General features: G+C 39.5%; 2 protein-coding genes and 1 pseudogene across 3 annotated transcripts in view; 2 read left to right on the top strand and 1 right to left on the bottom strand.

Annotated features, from left to right (window-relative positions):
* Positions 1 to 2,097, top strand: part of LOC144651021 (acyl-coenzyme A synthetase ACSM4, mitochondrial-like) — a 77,864-nt gene extending 75,767 nt beyond the window's left edge. The window contains exon 18 of the mRNA XM_078510879.1: positions 1,029 to 2,097. Coding sequence (XP_078367005.1) covers positions 1,029 to 1,110 — 82 coding nt within the window. The 3' untranslated portion in view covers positions 1,111 to 2,097. The remainder of the gene's footprint in view (positions 1 to 1,028) is intronic.
* The window catches only part of LOC144651030 (bile acid-CoA:amino acid N-acyltransferase-like), a 29,252-nt pseudogene that overhangs the window by 4,753 nt on the left and 7,631 nt on the right, over positions 1 to 16,868 (bottom strand).
* Positions 3,311 to 16,221, top strand: LOC144651012 (uncharacterized). 2 transcript variants are annotated; one of them, XM_078510861.1, is made up of 6 exons: positions 3,311 to 3,427; positions 6,748 to 6,840; positions 7,416 to 7,514; positions 7,887 to 8,570; positions 10,410 to 11,192; positions 11,502 to 16,221. In XM_078510861.1, exons 4-6 carry the CDS (start codon positions 7,949 to 7,951, stop codon positions 16,004 to 16,006), a joined length of 5,910 nt encoding a protein of 1,969 aa, XP_078366987.1. In that variant the 5' UTR covers positions 3,311 to 3,427; positions 6,748 to 6,840; positions 7,416 to 7,514; positions 7,887 to 7,948; the 3' UTR covers positions 16,007 to 16,221. The 2 variants fall into 2 exon arrangements, with proteins under 2 accessions (XP_078366987.1, XP_078366988.1); XM_078510862.1 differs by lacking the exons at positions 3,311 to 3,427; positions 6,748 to 6,840; positions 7,416 to 7,514; positions 7,887 to 8,570 and adding an exon at positions 8,636 to 10,180.

The following is a 16,868-nucleotide window of genomic DNA, read 5'->3' as shown; positions in this document are numbered from 1 at the left end:
ATTTTTAACATTTTTCTTGATTTTTTCCAGTTTTTTCAAACAGAAGTGTGAGATTTGTTTATTTTTACATTCCATAAGCATTCTAGCTTGATTTTGCATCAATTTCCGTTATTTTGTGCTTTCCTAAGAAAATGTTGAAATCCAAGATGGCGGATCCAAGATGGCGGCTCTTATGACGTCACGTGACGTCACAGCCAATTAAAATTATGCCATCTTGTAGAGTAAACTAAAGGCTTTCTTCTGAGAGCAAAATAATTTCGCTACACCTTAATATAACGAAAACTCCGGGGAGGGGTTCCATCCACCCCCCCCCCCCCCTTGTACGATGATGGGGGTATGAGTTTGCTTGTACGTCCGAGGGTTAAGACTCGATTTATAAGGATTTGTATGGGAATGAAACAATTTTGTTTTACGATGTTTATATTCGAACGTTTTATGAACAAAATTAACTTACACTATTGCTGTGTCGTGTTCTTTCTTTTTTTTCCAGACCTCTCGGCCTCGCTACCAAGCCGAAATTCCAATATACTGAAAATAGCCTATTTTCCTTCAGGGAAGATGGTATATTTTAAGTTTTATTTTTTGCATTTCTGTAGGTGGTTGTGAAAGCATTTGTCATCTTATCCAAAGAGTTCAAGAATTCAGAACAAGATGAGATCATGAAGGAACTTCAAAATCACGTGACAAAGAGTACAGCGGGTTGGATGTGTCTATCGAAGGTAAGTCCTTTTGCAAGAACTTTGTAAATAATTACATCAGGTCAATGATGATGACGATGACGATGACGACGACGACGACGATAATGATGATGATGATGATGATGATGACAAAAGGGTAAAAGAGAGGAGCAGGATAGATATGAGCTAATAAACGTGTGCGAAGACATCTCGAACTTTAATGGCACAAGCTCTATCCGGTGTATTCAATTAATGATTAGAAGTAATGAATAGCTTTGATGATAAGATACCACGATGATAAATTAACATTTCTTCCTGATTATTCTTCTAGATGGAGTTTGTGGATTCTCTTCCCACTACGCTATCTGGCAAGATAAACCGAAAAGAGCTCGAACAAAGGGAATGGAAATCTATTCCGCAAATTGAACAGTAATTGTATTGCACAACAATTAAACAAGACGTTCAGTCATAATAGGGCAGCCAAAATAGGGACGGCGCTTGCCACATTTCACAATTAATGCAAATTTGAGTTATTGGAGACACACCTCCAAATTATACCGTTAAAGAAATATTTTATGTAACTTAGCCTGGTAATATTTTACACTGTGATGGGAAATTGTTAGGAAAAATGAAGCACGATTAATAAAAAAACTATCGTAGAAAATGCGGTTGTAAGGTTGTTTGTCAGATGTATGCTTAGATGGTTGACTGCTAACTGGTTGTGAGAAACGTTTCCTAAGTTTACCTGTTAGCTGTTACCTTTAGCTGCTAGGATCGCTTGATGCTGAATTATTTTGGTGTAGCAAACGTGATTACTCAGTGCCAGGAAGAAATAAAACTTTCAGCTTATGTCAGTGCTGATCTCCTATTTTATATTTAGCGTTTCAAAAACAAAATGCATGCAGTTATTAAGAGTTGATTAAAATTTAGCTAGGACAGGTGGTATCTTATTTAAAGGAGCTTTGTCACGGAAAACGCATCTTAAAAAGATTCATGTTTGTCCATCGTATTCTGTTTTAATCTTCATCCGTCGAAACCATCCTTGCGGTCTATTTTCGGGATTTTATCACTTTGGTATATTTCTACTTTACAAACTTATTATTTTGAGGTTTCCATCAATTAAAAGAAATCTGAAAAATGACTTAAAATACCGTGGCATTGCTCCTTTAATAATGCTTCAGTTCTTTGAATTTTGCACAGCGATTTCTGTAAATCTTATCTTGGGTGTTAGGGAGATGGAATTGCATTATAACTGTCGTTTGACTGGTAGTTCACCAACATGGTAAAACTACAAAAAGATTGTGTCCACATTTCCAGCTATTGAAGCTTACCAAAGGACATGCATCATTATTTAGCATTGTGATACTTATCATAAGTTTTTTGTGTTCTGATAGAAGAAGATTTGCTGATTATATTTTTTATTATTGCAAGACAAACAACATTTTATTACTTACAGAACTACTGACTATACAACACCAACAATACAATTAAAGCAATGTTACTCTTGCTTGAATGAATTCCCGAGTGAAATTCTTTCAGCGACACAACTACAGTAGAACCCCGGTAACTCGAACTCTGAAGGGAAACGCGTACGAAAAACAGCCGTTCGAGTTAGCGGGGTTTCGAGTTATCGGGGTCGATTGAATATTTAATTTGCCAAGTTATTAATTGAAAATTTACTGATTTTTCAGTACTTCAGTATACAGTACAGTACAAATTGAATTTATCTTGTCGGAAAATCTAACACGACCATATATTCTTATGATAAGAGTGGCCGGAAAATGGCCGCGTCAAATACTTGATCGGTTCGTTGCTCTAATCAATGGGCAACCGTGGCGAGTTTCAAAAACCGGAATTCGAGTTATCGGGGTAAATTTGACCCAAATTTTGTTCAAGGGAAACAAGATTTAGTTCAAGTAAGCGGGGTTTTCGAGTTATCCGAGTTCGAGTTAACCGAGTAAAAATGACTGAAAAGTGGGGTCGAATCCAAGGGAAATGGAAGTTAGTTCGAGTTAGCGGGGGTGTTCGAGTTACCGGGGTTCTACTGTAATCATAACTTTAACAACATTCTAGAATCTGAACGCCTTAAGCAAAAAGAAACATTTTGTCCAAATTATATCTCTGTAGCGTTTTATACGACTGAGTTATTGCGAAAATAGTTTTTGAAAAAATACAGTGTGCAGCCGCCATATATTTGGTGGTATTCTTTGGTGCGCCATCCCCCCCCCCCCCCCCCACCCCCCCACGACCGATATACCTCTTCTCCGCCATTTTGAACTATTATTTTCGGCTAGTAGGTTAGCGGGGTTAAAAACAACAAAATCTCAGCCTTGGGTATATTGTTTTAAGAAATTTGTGAATTTTGAAGAATGTGTTTTCGCCAGTTTCAGCCACGATATTCCTATAAAAAGATTGCTGTTTATAAGGCGGTTTCCGCTGAATATTCGAGCAATAAAGGCAAAAATAAAGTTACAAAAACAGACCTCATAGTATGGTCACAGTTACCTATCAAGATTTTAGTAAAATGGACGTTTCACGGCAGTTCATAACAAAACAACATGCATGGGGAGACTGGGGATGGTACACCAGTCCCTCATTTAATTTCAAGCGTAGCAACCGTTGGAGTCTGGAACGGGACTGCTTGTTTCTCGGAAATGTGCGAAGACATGCAAGGCGTTTGATGCGTTGGAAGGCCAGTTTGTGATGATTTTTAGACTAAATGTTCACTTGATCAGGTATAAAGCTGAGAGGTATGTATACACACAGTTACTACATATGTGTGGTTTTACTTTAGATTAATTTTTCTTTAGTCTCTAAGAAGTCAGATCACTTCCGGCCACTTCCTTCATGAAGCTTTCAATTCAAGATAATAAGCTTGTATTTTCCTGCCCTCAGCTCTTTACGATCATTTGCAAGCGTCTGAAATTGTTTTGGCTTCTTGATGGCTTGTTTTAATGAAATTACAGTAGAATCCCGTTTTCTCGCGCCGAAAATTGTCTCGAGAAATCGGAAGAGGGGGGGGGGGGGGGGGATTAAGCTTACAGAGAAGTACTTTCCAAGATGCGGAAATTGGTTCGAGAAATCCGGAGTTTCGAGAAACCGAGGGTTCTTTGTTTAGTTGGATGGCATCTGGAGTATTATTTTTTATTGTTGACAATATGTTGTTCCAGTTCGAATTCCTGTAAGCTTTTTGTCATGTTCTGTGAGTAATTTTACAACAGAACTCCTGTCTGCCACAATAAACTCTCTTTTGTCTGTAAAATGTTGCTGTTCTTTAATTTTGGATAAGAATTAACAAAGTGAGAGAGTTTAAGAGAGAGTTTGTGCATTGTTTGGTGGTTAAAAAAATGCAACATGTTATCAAAATGATTAACCCAAAAAATTCAACAAGAAACTTCAAGTAGTTTATAATCGGGCGGTTAATGTTTGACCACTTCTTTTCAGTTCTTTTTTAAATTGGCTAGAAAGGTCAAAAAGGTACGGCACAGCACAGTTAAAAAGTATTTACAAAGTCACTTGAGAAACACACAAGTCGTGTTTGCGTGAGTCACAGAGTGTGCGTGAGCTGAATTTCCCTTATCACATCATTTCTTGCCTTATGCCACATGCCTTGCCGGATAAATTCATGCTTAAGCATGCAAATATTTTTTTTGTTCCAATGTTGAATAAAATAAACTTGCATGATCAAGGAGTCCCCTGGGCCCGTGGGTAATCGTTTCATTTTTAATTAGCTTGGACATGTCAAATCACTTCTCGGCCTTGCATTGTAAACATTCAGTGCCCTCTGAATCAAACGGACAAATGACACAAACATACACTTCACACTGAAATACGAGCGATCGGTAACCGAAACATCAAAACTTGTGTGACCGTGACCAAGGAGTCGGCTGGGCCGCGTGCATCTGGAATGATTTACCGACAAAAAAAAAAAAAAAAAAATCTGACACAGATTAGAAATCGGGCCCAGGTCCCACCTGATTAATAAGCAGGGCAGCCGTTGAGATTGGAAGGCTTTGATGGTTTGAGGATGGGTGAGCCTTGTGGTGATGTGTTCTAAATCACAAACTGTAGGCACTGGTAACCAGGCAACCTTTAAACTAATACATAATTCAGGATCATCTTAGCTCAGACCACTCTGTACTATAGTAAAATAACTGTCACAATGACATGGATTGTAGCTTGAACATTAAGGCTTCTTTCCACTTGCCAGTAAAAATACATCATGTAACACATATACATGTAGCATAGGGTGGCTAGTCTACTCACCAGTTTCAATATCGCTAGCTTTAAGCACTAGCAGATCTCAGTTTACTATGTTGGCTGATGAGCAAAAATACCCAACATTGTAGCTAAATAAAATGTTTGTTCATTAAGCAAAAATTATTGTCTCCTAAAATTAAATCAAGTGTTTCTGCCACAGGGACTAGGAAGGGTGGAACTGTGGAATGCTATCTAATGCTGTTGCCTGGGGGGGGGGGGGTTGTACTCCATGGAATTTTTGGTGGGGATGTGCCGCCTGCATCTCCAAATCCAGACCCAGTTTCAAACCAAAAATGCCATTTTCCACACCCGTTTTCAGATCTGGCGTCAAAAATCCATTCACATTTTCAGACCTGACCTTGAAAATATACAAATTTTCACACTGGCTAAGTTGTAGTACATGATAAAGCAAAGCATAATGCAGTGCTGAACGGAAGTCAATGTAACAAAGGTGAATAGGTAAAATTTTCTCTCTCACCAGTTACTCGCCCCGGTTGCTGGGAAGAAAAATAAGTTTATTAGCTTTCGTGAACGTTCCCCCAATAACCGTACCCAATTTCAGACCAAAATGTTCAAACCCTATATTGTTTTCAGAACAAAACAGCTCAAAAACCATACCCTTTGGGGTGGCACATACCTATATACCTGATACAGGGGAGTACCCCCCCCCAGGTGGTGTTGCAAGGGAAATCCAAAAATCAGTCAGATGCACAATGAATAAACCACATGGAAATCATATATCCCTGTAGTAAATGTCTACCATCTCATTGGTAATGCGTGGTTCCATACTTCCCCCCTCAAAACCCCCAAAAAGGGATTGGAAAATCCTGCAGTTAGGAGGGATCTCAAAGGCAGAAAACTTTAAGAAAATGTATGAACATTCATTGGAATTTCCAGAGGTGTTGTGGGGACTTAAGGCTGGTTCTCATATGATCACCCCGATCGTCTCTGTCGCGCTTCAAAAAGTTTGCTTGCGATCAGGGCGATCATATGAGAACACTACAGAGACGTCTGGTGATCGGGGCGATCTTGATTGCTTCGATCGCCTGTGTTCTATCCAGGCGATCGGTCGCAGACCGCGGCGATCGCGAATGATTATATGAGAACTACTTTCGCAGAGGGAGAAGATCAAAGCGATCCAAACTGTCCCATGGTGCATCAGTATTACCCAGAACTACATTTCCGTTTGGCCTCCCTTTTGCTCCTTCGCCGTAAAACGGCAATAACAAGAAGATAGGAGGCCACGAGGTTTGCTCTTGCATCGAATGCTGCCATAAGCGATATCGGAGTTTTGAAAAAAACACATGTGCGTCGAACGAAATAAAATTGAATATTCATGCGTGGGAACAAAGAAAAGATCATGAATTATTATCTTGTTTGATTAACTCTATTTTGCATATACCAGACGATCAGGGCAATCATATGAGAACCCCCTGATCGCTTCCAATCACTTCGATTGTCTCAGTATTTGCAAACGATCGATGCGATAGAAACGATCGGGGCGATCATGTGAGAACCAGCCTTAAGGAAAATTCTTTCCGTGGGGGAGGTATGGATAATTAATTTTATGGAACTACACAATGCAACACAGAAAAATTATCATTTCAAAATCAAATCAAAACTATATACCGGGTATATATTATTGTTTAAAAAAAAATAATTCTGTTTTAGATTTGCACAGTTATGAGTTTTTCAAAATAACACTTTTAGAATTGTATTTACCGGTAACTGTTATCAGCTGTTACCCTTAATTTGTACATTTATTGGTTGACCCCGTTACTAATGACTTATTTTTCATTTATCTGCACAGTATGTACTTATTAAAATCACTAACACCTTGAAGTCAATTCTGAAGTCATTCTGTACACGATAATCAGTGAGACTGAATACTTGTTTCTTAAAGGTTAGTTCAGAACTACTGTAACACTAACAGTGTAAGGTACATGTACACCCTGAGAAATATAGCACATTAAATTTTGAAAAAAATTTTGGAGCGAAAAGAGCAGAATGAGTCTCTAGATAACTGCCATGTATATTTTTACTTTATCATGTGTGGCCTAATCAAAGTATAATTAACTCTTGAACATTCAAACCAAAGAATATGCTTTAAGTCTTATCATAAATTTTTTATCTGAAGTCTTGATGCCTACTAACGTATCATCAATTATTTCAGTGACATTGACCTTTTGAGTCAAAACTAGTATAAATACATCTTGGAAATTGCATGTACTGGACTTGCTGAAACCTTTTGAACTACTCGACGTGTTCTTGAATAAAGCCTAAACTCTTGGGGCTTTATACAGATGCATTTGTACATGTATTAAAAATAATTAATGACTCAAAGTATTGTTTATAGACCCCTGTGGTCTGACTCACAATGGACCGTATTGATAGTGACTTTTAAGATATTCACTTGCAGGAGGTTCAACTGTATTTAAACTAATTGTTACTACGGTAATCTAATTTATATCTTCACAGTTTACAATGTACATACACTTAATGACTTGGAAGTCAATTCTGTTGCCACTTGAATACAGTCACCCATTGGTTAGCATAGGACTATTTCTAAATTGAGAGGTTAGTTCAGAACTACATTTCATAGTAACTTGCATAACATTTGCAAGCCATATATTATACTTGATGTAAATAACTTATCATTTGTTTGTTTGTTCATTTGTTTGTTCAAATGATTCTCATTATTTTATTTATTTACCATTAATGCAAATGTTGCTAAATTGGTCGCAACATTTAATTATTATTTAATTTAAGTGCAAAATATTTGTAAGAATAAACTTGTAATTTATAGTTATCTTTACCCCGTTTGTAATTGTAAATAGGTAAATAGTTACTGAAAAGACCTGCGGATAGTGTTCTATTAAAGTTCCAACATTCTACAAGTGATTAGTATTGTTTAAAATCCTCTCAGTTGTGTTCCTTATCTTTTTCCAGCCCCTCAAGATGTACCTCACGTCTATAACCTGTGAAAACTATTAGAGCAAATTTACAAACTCATGATGATGGTCTCTGATGAGGAGAAGAGATGGCTTGTGGTTGGAATTGCTATGAACAAAGTAGCAGCTCCAGTATTAAGGGATTTTGTCAGACAACAAATGGACACACATTATGCAAATAACACCTACTGCCATGGTCTGACTGCACTGTGTACCCTGAAGACACTGACTTATCATCATGTCAGTGCTGATCCAAACCTTAGAAGATTGAAGTTTCAGAATATTAACAACAATTTTCACAACTATGGCAAACATAAACCGCTCTACAACTACAATATCAACAATTCAGTTGACTTGGCCAAGTTATTTCTGCCAGATTATCTTGCTGAGTTTTCAGCCTTTGATGAGTCACTGGACATGAGTGCCATTCTTCGCCTGTTGGGATTTAACAATCCTGCACCTATTTTCCCATCTCCAAATCCATTGATTTCCATTCAGACTTCAGCTGATGATGTCAGGGAAAATGTCAGGAACAAATGGGGCCATTGGAATGTCACTGACTGGACTGAAGTCTTCTTCAATGATTGTTTCTCCAAGCTGGAGACCTTGGTGAGAAGTCTGGGACTGACTGCTGGTATAGAGAAGACCACCTTAGATCAGCTAACTGACTGGAAAACAAAAGGTAACCATAATGTAACTTAGCTTTAGAACATTTTACGTTATACAATGTTCTGATGATGATTTTTAATGTAAGGAGTCAATTCACCCTACCAGTAAATGTGTAGAGATTAAACCACTTGTTGCACTTGCAGTTTTGTTTTCTCTAACAAACCTTTGTATAATGACTAGTGGCGCATTATTTATTCTTCAAAGTCCTCACTGTTTTCTCTTTTCAATCAGTGTCTGTCTGTGTTAAATCATTTAAACAAGTAAAATATTCCTGTCCAAAAAAGATTCCTGTCCAAAAAAGATTTTCAAATTTTCAACTGAATAATGGAATTAAATCATTAATTCAACTGTAACCTCTCTTGAATAGAACTTTTACAGTAATTTATTCACATTCTTTCGTGCAGATTTAATCCAATCAGAAGTCAACTGCAAGCTATCCACAGCTTTTGAATGGATTAAATCTGCACGAAAGAATGTGAATAAATTAAAAGTGGTCACACTTTTGTGCGCCTTGCTGTAAATATGACGTGGAGGCCATGATTGAATGGTTTAGATTAAATTATTATTCAGTTTGATTATCTTGCGAAATTTGAATCTAAGAATCCTAACTGCTATGATTGTGAAAGAAATAAAAATTATTCAGTGCAAATTTACTAAAAAGGGCCACAGATCCAGATTGTTAGCAACTTGTCTGATCTGTGTATTTTGTGTACAGAAAGCTGGAGATTCCATATGTCGAAAGAAATCACATCCAATTCCCAAACAATCTAGAAATTATGGCAAACTGATCCTTTTAGCAAAACCTGACTTAAGTAGCAAATGTCTCTAACATGTATCACATGTTCATTTCCAGACCCCCCCCCCCCACAGGGGACTGACAACTGATGACAAACGTGTAGCACTGCTAAACTTCATGCAATGTCTCTGTTTAGATGTTACTTGTGTGATAGAAATTAAATTTGAACCTGCTCACACTTTCATTAGAGTCATCGATAGAGTTTTTGCTTTTATGCTGTGAGATTTGTCAACTTTGGTGTGTACACTGATCCTCATTCCACTCATGCTTGAATGAACATCGATGAGACTTCAACCCTCTGTATTTCGGTTCCTAAACTAATTTAAGGTGGCTCGTAATAGTTAGGTCAGAATTAGACATGCCCGTCTTTGGTATTCTATCACAGCTATACCAATAACGTCAAGAAAAATATTTTAGCACAAACGTAAACAAGATTTACCAATGAACAATTTGAGGTCATAGTGACGTCGAACTCTGTTTCCATGGCAACATCATATGTGGTTAAAGTTACACTATTTTGGACCTTTCAAGGCTAACTCAAAAACTACTCAGACATTTTTATCCAACCGAGGGTGGGCTTATATCCGGGGTGCTTATAAGTACAATAAAAAAACGTTTTGCAACGAGCTACGACAATCTTCATCGAAATACGTTTTGAAGTTTAAAAGTCATAATAAAGCAACATTTAACCCTGTTCAGTACTGCCATCCAGCAGAGGGGGGCTTGTATCCTGGGGAGGGCTTATAGTCGAAGTATTTTTTGTTCCAGGTAGATGGGCCTATAACCAGAGGGGCTTATAAGCGGAAGCATATAACCGGAATTTTACTGTATGTGTTTATGGTTACAGCATATAATTATACTTTAAAAATATGGTTTATTCTTGGTCAGTACCAAATTCAACTCGAAAACCTTACTCGAAATCCAACTCGAAAATCCAACTTGAAATCCTAACTCAGAAGTTGGTTTGTCTCACCTTAGGCCATCCCATTCCAAGCCCATTTTGTAATCAGCCAGATCAAATACCAAACACAAACACGAATTTTCTTTGGTTTCTAGGTTGCCAGCTGTGTATGGGGCATGCTGTGGATCAAAATCTCCTTTCTCTGGTGCAACAAGATGTGAAAGAACTCATTAAGAAGTTCACGAAAACGGACGCGGAACAAACAGCCATTCAAGAATCACTGGCACAGCAGAGAAAAGAACAAATTGACACTCAATCTTCGACAAAAGTTCAACTGGAAGAACATGATGAGCAGTTAAAAGTGGTGCTGGAATGGAAAGAACAGCAGATAAAAGAGAGTGAAGAAATATTGAAAAAACTTTTGTCAGTTGAGAAAACCCTCCATGAAGAATTGCTGTCCCGAGTTGAAGGAGTGGAAAAGGGACTTGCTGTGACAGATGGCAAATTGGAACAACTGAAGCAAGGGCTCGCCAAGACAGATGACAAAGTAGATCAGCTAGAGCAAGGGCTTTCCAAGACAGAAGACAAAGTGGAACAACTGGAACGGGGCTTTGCCAAGACAGATGACAAAGTGGAACAACTAGAGCAAGGGTTTGCAAAGACAGATGATAAAGTGGAACAACTAGAGCAAGAATTTGCTAAGACAGACGACAAAGTGGAACAACTGGAGCAAGGCTTTGCCAAGACAGACGACAAAGTTGAACAACTGGAGCAAGGGATTGCCAAGACAGATGACAAAGTGGAAAAACTGGAGCAAGAGTTAGCAAAGACAGATGACAAAGTAGAACAACTGGAAAAAGATGTGTCTGAGACAGGCAACAAAGTCAAACAACTTGTGAATGAAGTCCGAAGTCAGAGGATCAAGGAAAACAATTCAGGTAAGTTTAATTTGTAATTTTTAATACAAAGAAACAAGCAGATTTCAATCCGACAGTTGCATTCCAGATTGCTAAAATGAGGTTGGTCACAGGACGTGGAAGACGTTGTTGTTGTAAAAGTAATTTAAAGTACCATGAGAATAATATAATGTTACTTGTAGGTTCTTTTAAGAGTAAAAAGGCCACAACAACGACTCTTTGACTGTTTCTCCTCTATTTCTATCTTGCACTGGTTTCTCCTCTGCCTACCAATCAATCAACATGTTTAAGTTTGTAATTTATTATTAATTTAACCGTTGCTATCTTCAGCGGCTTCTCCTGTGAATACTTTTGATGTGAAAGCCTGTCAGAAGAAGCTGGCGGAGCATTATCAAAGAACAGCCAAGGTGCCCACTACTGTGTGGTCCTCAGCATTTCAGGTGGACCTTGACCAAATCTACACTCGACTGTCCTGGGTGAAAGATGAACAGACCCCAGCTGGGTTATCACAAAGGGAACTGAGGCATTACACTCAAATTTTCACTGAGAAAACCAAGAACGAAGCTGTGCCAAAGAGAATCCTTGTGCAAGGGGAGACTGGAATTGGGAAAACTACTTTTGTTAAAAGGCTGCTTGTGGATTGGTATAATCTTGAAGAGGCAAAGATGGATGAGGAACGAAAAGAAGCACTGAGGAAGTTTGAGCTTGTAGTGTCTATTAATCTCAAAGATGTATCCAAGTGCCAGACGTTAAGAGAAGTCATAAGTTGCTCACGTCTTTTTCCAGAAGATGAGGAACAATCAGTAGATGATCTCCTCAGTTACATCCGTAAGAACCAAGACAAAGTTCTTTTTGTATTTGATGGCTACGATGAGTATCGTACCGGAAGCGAAGCAGAAGAAAAGTACGGCAGCAGAAGCAGCTCTCCAATCAACGAAATATTCCGCGGGAATATTTTGAGAGACTGTACTGTCCTGGTAACCACTCGATCTTCAAGAGCTGATGAGCTACGAGGACCTGCCGACATACAAGCTGAAATTACCGGGTTTAATATGTCTGATAGAGAGGAGTTTATGGGAAAAGTTTTGGAGAGCCAAACGCAGGTAGATGATCTGTTGCGCTTTCTTTGGAAGAGTAAGATGGAAGACCTAGCAAGAGTTCCATTGCTGACTCTCTTTTTTTGCTTGTTGTGGAAGGAAGAAAAGGAAACGTTGATGGAGCTCATTGAAAGTAAAACCAAATTGTATCAGGAAATTGTGGAGCACATTGTGCAGCACAGCCGCAGGAAACACTTTTCGTCTCAGGTGTTGAAGCTAAAAGAAGAGGATTACAAAGAGATCCTCGCTGAAATAGGAAAGGTTGCGTTAGCCGGTCTTCTGAAAGGCGATCTGGTATTCAAGTATGGTCAGCTGCCTGAAAACGTGCGTGGTAAAGAAAGTCTCATTATTGGTCTCCTTCAATTGTCTGAGTACGGACCAAGCTTAAAACCAATGGAGATGGTATCCTTTATCCACAAGAGCATACAAGAGTACTTAGCGGCGTGGTACATAACCTACAGATGTGTCCCTGAAGGAAGTCTCGGTGGAATTGAACAGCACGCGCGCACCTTGGAGGATTGTCAGGCCTTGGAGAATGTTTTCCAGTTCGTTTGTGGTTTGTCTGACGATGGAGCAGTGAAGGTTCTCGAACACCTGAAATCAGTCAGAATCTCTGACCCAACACTGGATTTATCAAAACTAATACCAGATGTAGAAAACGAGACTGACGTGCCACTGTGTGATGTCACTGTTAGACAGAAGAGCTTCAGTGATTTGGTTTACGATTCCTTCCGAGAAGTCCAATCAAAAGCCGAACTCTTAAAGCATTGTTTTGCTTGCACTGGTGGAGCCATCCTCGTTAACAGAGACAGACCGCTGCCTGAATTTATGCCAAAAGTGGACGACTTAGCTAGACTAGCACATTTTGGTACATTTATTTTCAGTTTCAGTTCGTGGGATGGGTTCTTTGAAGATTCAGTGCTGTATAAGTTGCTGGAGTTTCTCAAATGTTTACAGATCCAACTAAGAATCACTGAGAGCTGTAAAGTCCCCACATTTGGAGACTTTGTAAGAAAGTTTCAGAACGTAAATCTCGGTACCGCCGATAGCTCTTTCATTTCCATCCTTTCTTTCCGTTATGGTCAGTTTCAGTTTCACGTAACAGACTTGTTGCTGGTCCGTGATGGCGATGTGGGACTATTTACGGAAATAACTGCTGATTCTGTTCCGTCTCTCTCGGCAAATTTGTGTTCAGATATGTCATATTTGAAATTTTTAACATCTCTACGATGTTTTGATCACCTAAGCGGCCAGAAAGGGAAAGCTCTTGGCGCAGCTATTGGAAATTGCAAACATTTGAAAAGGATTGTAGTTACACAGAACGATGACTCCGTATGTGATCTTTTGGAGCATGTACAAAACCCCAGTAAATGTTCTTTGGAGATTGGCCGTTGGGACGATTTTTGCTGTCACTTGACGTCAGCTGGAGCAGTGAAACTTGGCACTTTGTTACCAAGATTTAATAACATCACTCTTTACCTTGGCTTGAGTAATTGTTGTTCTGTTGCAGTGGAGACACTGGTTACTAGTATCACACATAAGACTCTCAAGAGATTGAAACTGAGTGGAATTAGACTGACTCCAGCAGGAGCCGCAGCGCTCGGTCGGTCACTTCCTGAAATGTCGACCCTAGAAGTACTCACGTTAACTGGGATGGATGAAAGCATTGTCCAAGCTTATGAAATTGAGGCGCTATTTGGTGGATTTAGCAAAGCATTGCCTTTGAAAGAGCTTACTTTCAGTGTTTTCACCGTGAAAGGTTCTCTGACTCCACTCACTAAAAGCTTACAGTTCTTTCCCGATTTGAAAAAGGTAAAACTTGAAAACTTAAACATGGATGAACACGATCAGTGTGGTCTGTTGGAGAGCTTGAAATTCATTCCTAACCTGAGGGCACTGAGCGTACAAGGTGAACCTCTGGGTCAAGCACATCGCTGCACTGTAGAAGTAAACACAGTCCGTAGTTTCGCACAGGGGACTAAGCCGACTTACAAGAAACTGGAACTGCATGGAATAAGCCTGACGCCAAAAGTAGTCACGGCGCTCGGTCAGTTGCTTCCTGAGATACCCTTACTGGAACTCAAGTTAACTGGGGTGGATGGAAGTATTTTGCAAGCTGAGGAAATGGAGGCACTGGTTGGCGGATTTAACAACACGTTCCCCAATTTGAGAGCGTTAAAGCTTGAAAAGTTAAAGATGGATGAACATGACCAGTGTGGTCTGCTGGAGAGCTTCAGTTTCATTCCTAATCTGACGGCACTGAGCGTACAATGCAAACCACTGGGTGACGCAGATTGCTGTACGGTGGAACTAAGCACAGACGACCTTTTGGAACGTAGGACTTCCAAGAGTTTGAAACTGTATGGAATACGCCTGACGCCAGCAGCCACAGCGGCACTTGGTCGGTTACTTCCTGAAATTTCGTCCTTGAACACAGTAGAGGTAATAGGAGAAGGCAATGTTAACATATTGCAAGATAAGGAAATAGAGGCCCTCTTTGGCGGATTCAACAAAATATTGCCTTTGTATAATCTTATTTTCCATGGTTTCAGCGTGGAAGGCAGTATTGCAGCAGTCACCAAAAGCTTCCGCTTCTTTCCCTATTTGATACAGCTGTATCTTAGAGAGGTCAATATGGATGAACATAACTTGTGGAGTTTGTTAGAGAGTTTAAGATTCATTCCTAATCTGAGGGAACTGATGGTACACGGCAAATATCTGGCTCACGCAGATTGCTGCACAGTGGAAGTTAACCCTATCGGTAGATTCATACTCAAGGATCTCATGGAATTGGCGCTACATGGCATTAGCCTGACTCCAGCTACTGCTGTGGCGCTTGGTCAGTCACTTCCTGAAATGTCGTCCTTAAAAGGACTTGTGCTAACTGGGAGTATTTTGCAAGATGAGGAAATGAAGGTGCTGTTTGGTGGATTTAACAAAACATTGCCTTTGCAGAGGCTTACTGTCGATCTTTTCGGCGTAAGAGGTTGTCTCGCCTCTCTCACTAAAAGCTTCCGCTTCTTCCCGAAGCTGAGAGGGTTAAGTCTTGGAGATTTCAACATGGATGAACATAATTTGTGCCTTCTCCTGGAGGGCTTAAGGTTTATTCCTAATCTGGAGGGACTAAGCGTACATGGCAATCCTTTGGTTCACACATATTGCTGCTGCACAGCAAAAGTAAACACAGTGGGTGGTTTCATACACAAGGATCTGGTGCACCTGAGACTGGATGGAATACGCCTGACTCCAGCTACTGCCGCAGCGCTGGGTCAATCTCTTCCTGAAATGTCGTCCCTAAAACGACTTGTGCTAAGTGCGGTAGATGGAAGTATTTTGCAACTTGACCACATGGAGGCGCTGTTTGGCGGAATCAACAAAACATTGCCTTTGGAGTACCTTATTTTCCATGGTTTCAGCGTGAGAGGTTGTCTCGCTCCGCTCAGGAAAAGCTTTTGCTTCTTCCCCAGTTTGAAAGATTTGTTGCTTACTGATTTAAATATGGATGGGCATGACTTGAGTGGTCTGCTGGAGAGCTTTCGATTCATTCCCAATTTGAAGATGCTGAGCCTGTCAGGCAATCCACTGGGACACGCAGTAACATCAATCGTGCCACACATCAGAAACTTGCCGGTAATTTCGGAATTTTACCTTTACAAAACATGCTCTGGCGAAGATTTGAGTTATGTCGAAAGAGCACTACCTCACATTCGTTTTCGCTTTTCTTTTTTTTACTGGTGAATTAAGTAAAGACATATGTTAAGGTCAAATTATTCTCTTAGGTTAATTTGTTTCCAAACTAGGTTAATTTATTTAAATAATGTTATTATTTGAATTCATTCATTAGAAATCCTAATGACTGAGTTTAGATTGTGATAACTGCAAGAAGGAATTATTTTCGATGACACGTGAGGATGTTCGGTGGTCCTTAGTGTGAGCTGTTCTTTAAGGATATTTCCTCTCTGGCTCAACTCTTGCCACTAAGCTGATTTAATTTTGAAGAGTCTACGAGTCCTCAGCTTCCACGTTTGCTGCAATGAGACCTTTGCGGCTTAGAAAGAACTAAGGAGTGTAAAAAGTGTAATCAGCAATAAGTTTATTGGTTCAGTTCCGCTGTAATCAGAAAAAATGCTGTTCTTTTCGTAGCTTTCCTTCTAGTAAGGTGCAATCTGTAGCTGTTTAAGAATATGTACATTAAAGATTCTCAAAACTTAAAACTCGTGCCACAAGCATGTTTCTTTTCTGCGGTCAAATCCGTGTTAAGCAGCAGCTTATTAGGTAGTTACCCTCTATTGCCAGAAAATATACTGCTAAATTATTTCAAACTTTACTGTTATTGAGCGAGCACTTCAATATTAAGCCTGGTTTTCACTAGCGACGCAAGCACAAGCCCAATCACGCAAAAAGGAAGCGCATTGCATCGAAATGCAATGCACTTGTGCTTTTGCTTGAGTCGAAGCAGTTTTCACGGTGAAATAAGAGCTGTTATCCTTGCGCTTGTGCTTGCGTTGCTAGTGAAAACCAGGCTTAAGCCGACGCAGTCATGATCAGCTAGTGCAAAGACCCAAATGGTGTATTGTATTTTTTTTTACCTGAATTCAAC

Source organism: Oculina patagonica, chromosome 4, assembly GCF_052425735.1.
Source record: "Oculina patagonica isolate OP01 chromosome 4, crgOcupat, whole genome shotgun sequence".
Lineage (NCBI taxonomy): Eukaryota > Metazoa > Cnidaria > Anthozoa > Scleractinia > Oculinidae > Oculina > Oculina patagonica.
Note: the sequence above shows the minus strand (reverse complement) of the source record. Positions and strands in the feature narration are given on the sequence as shown.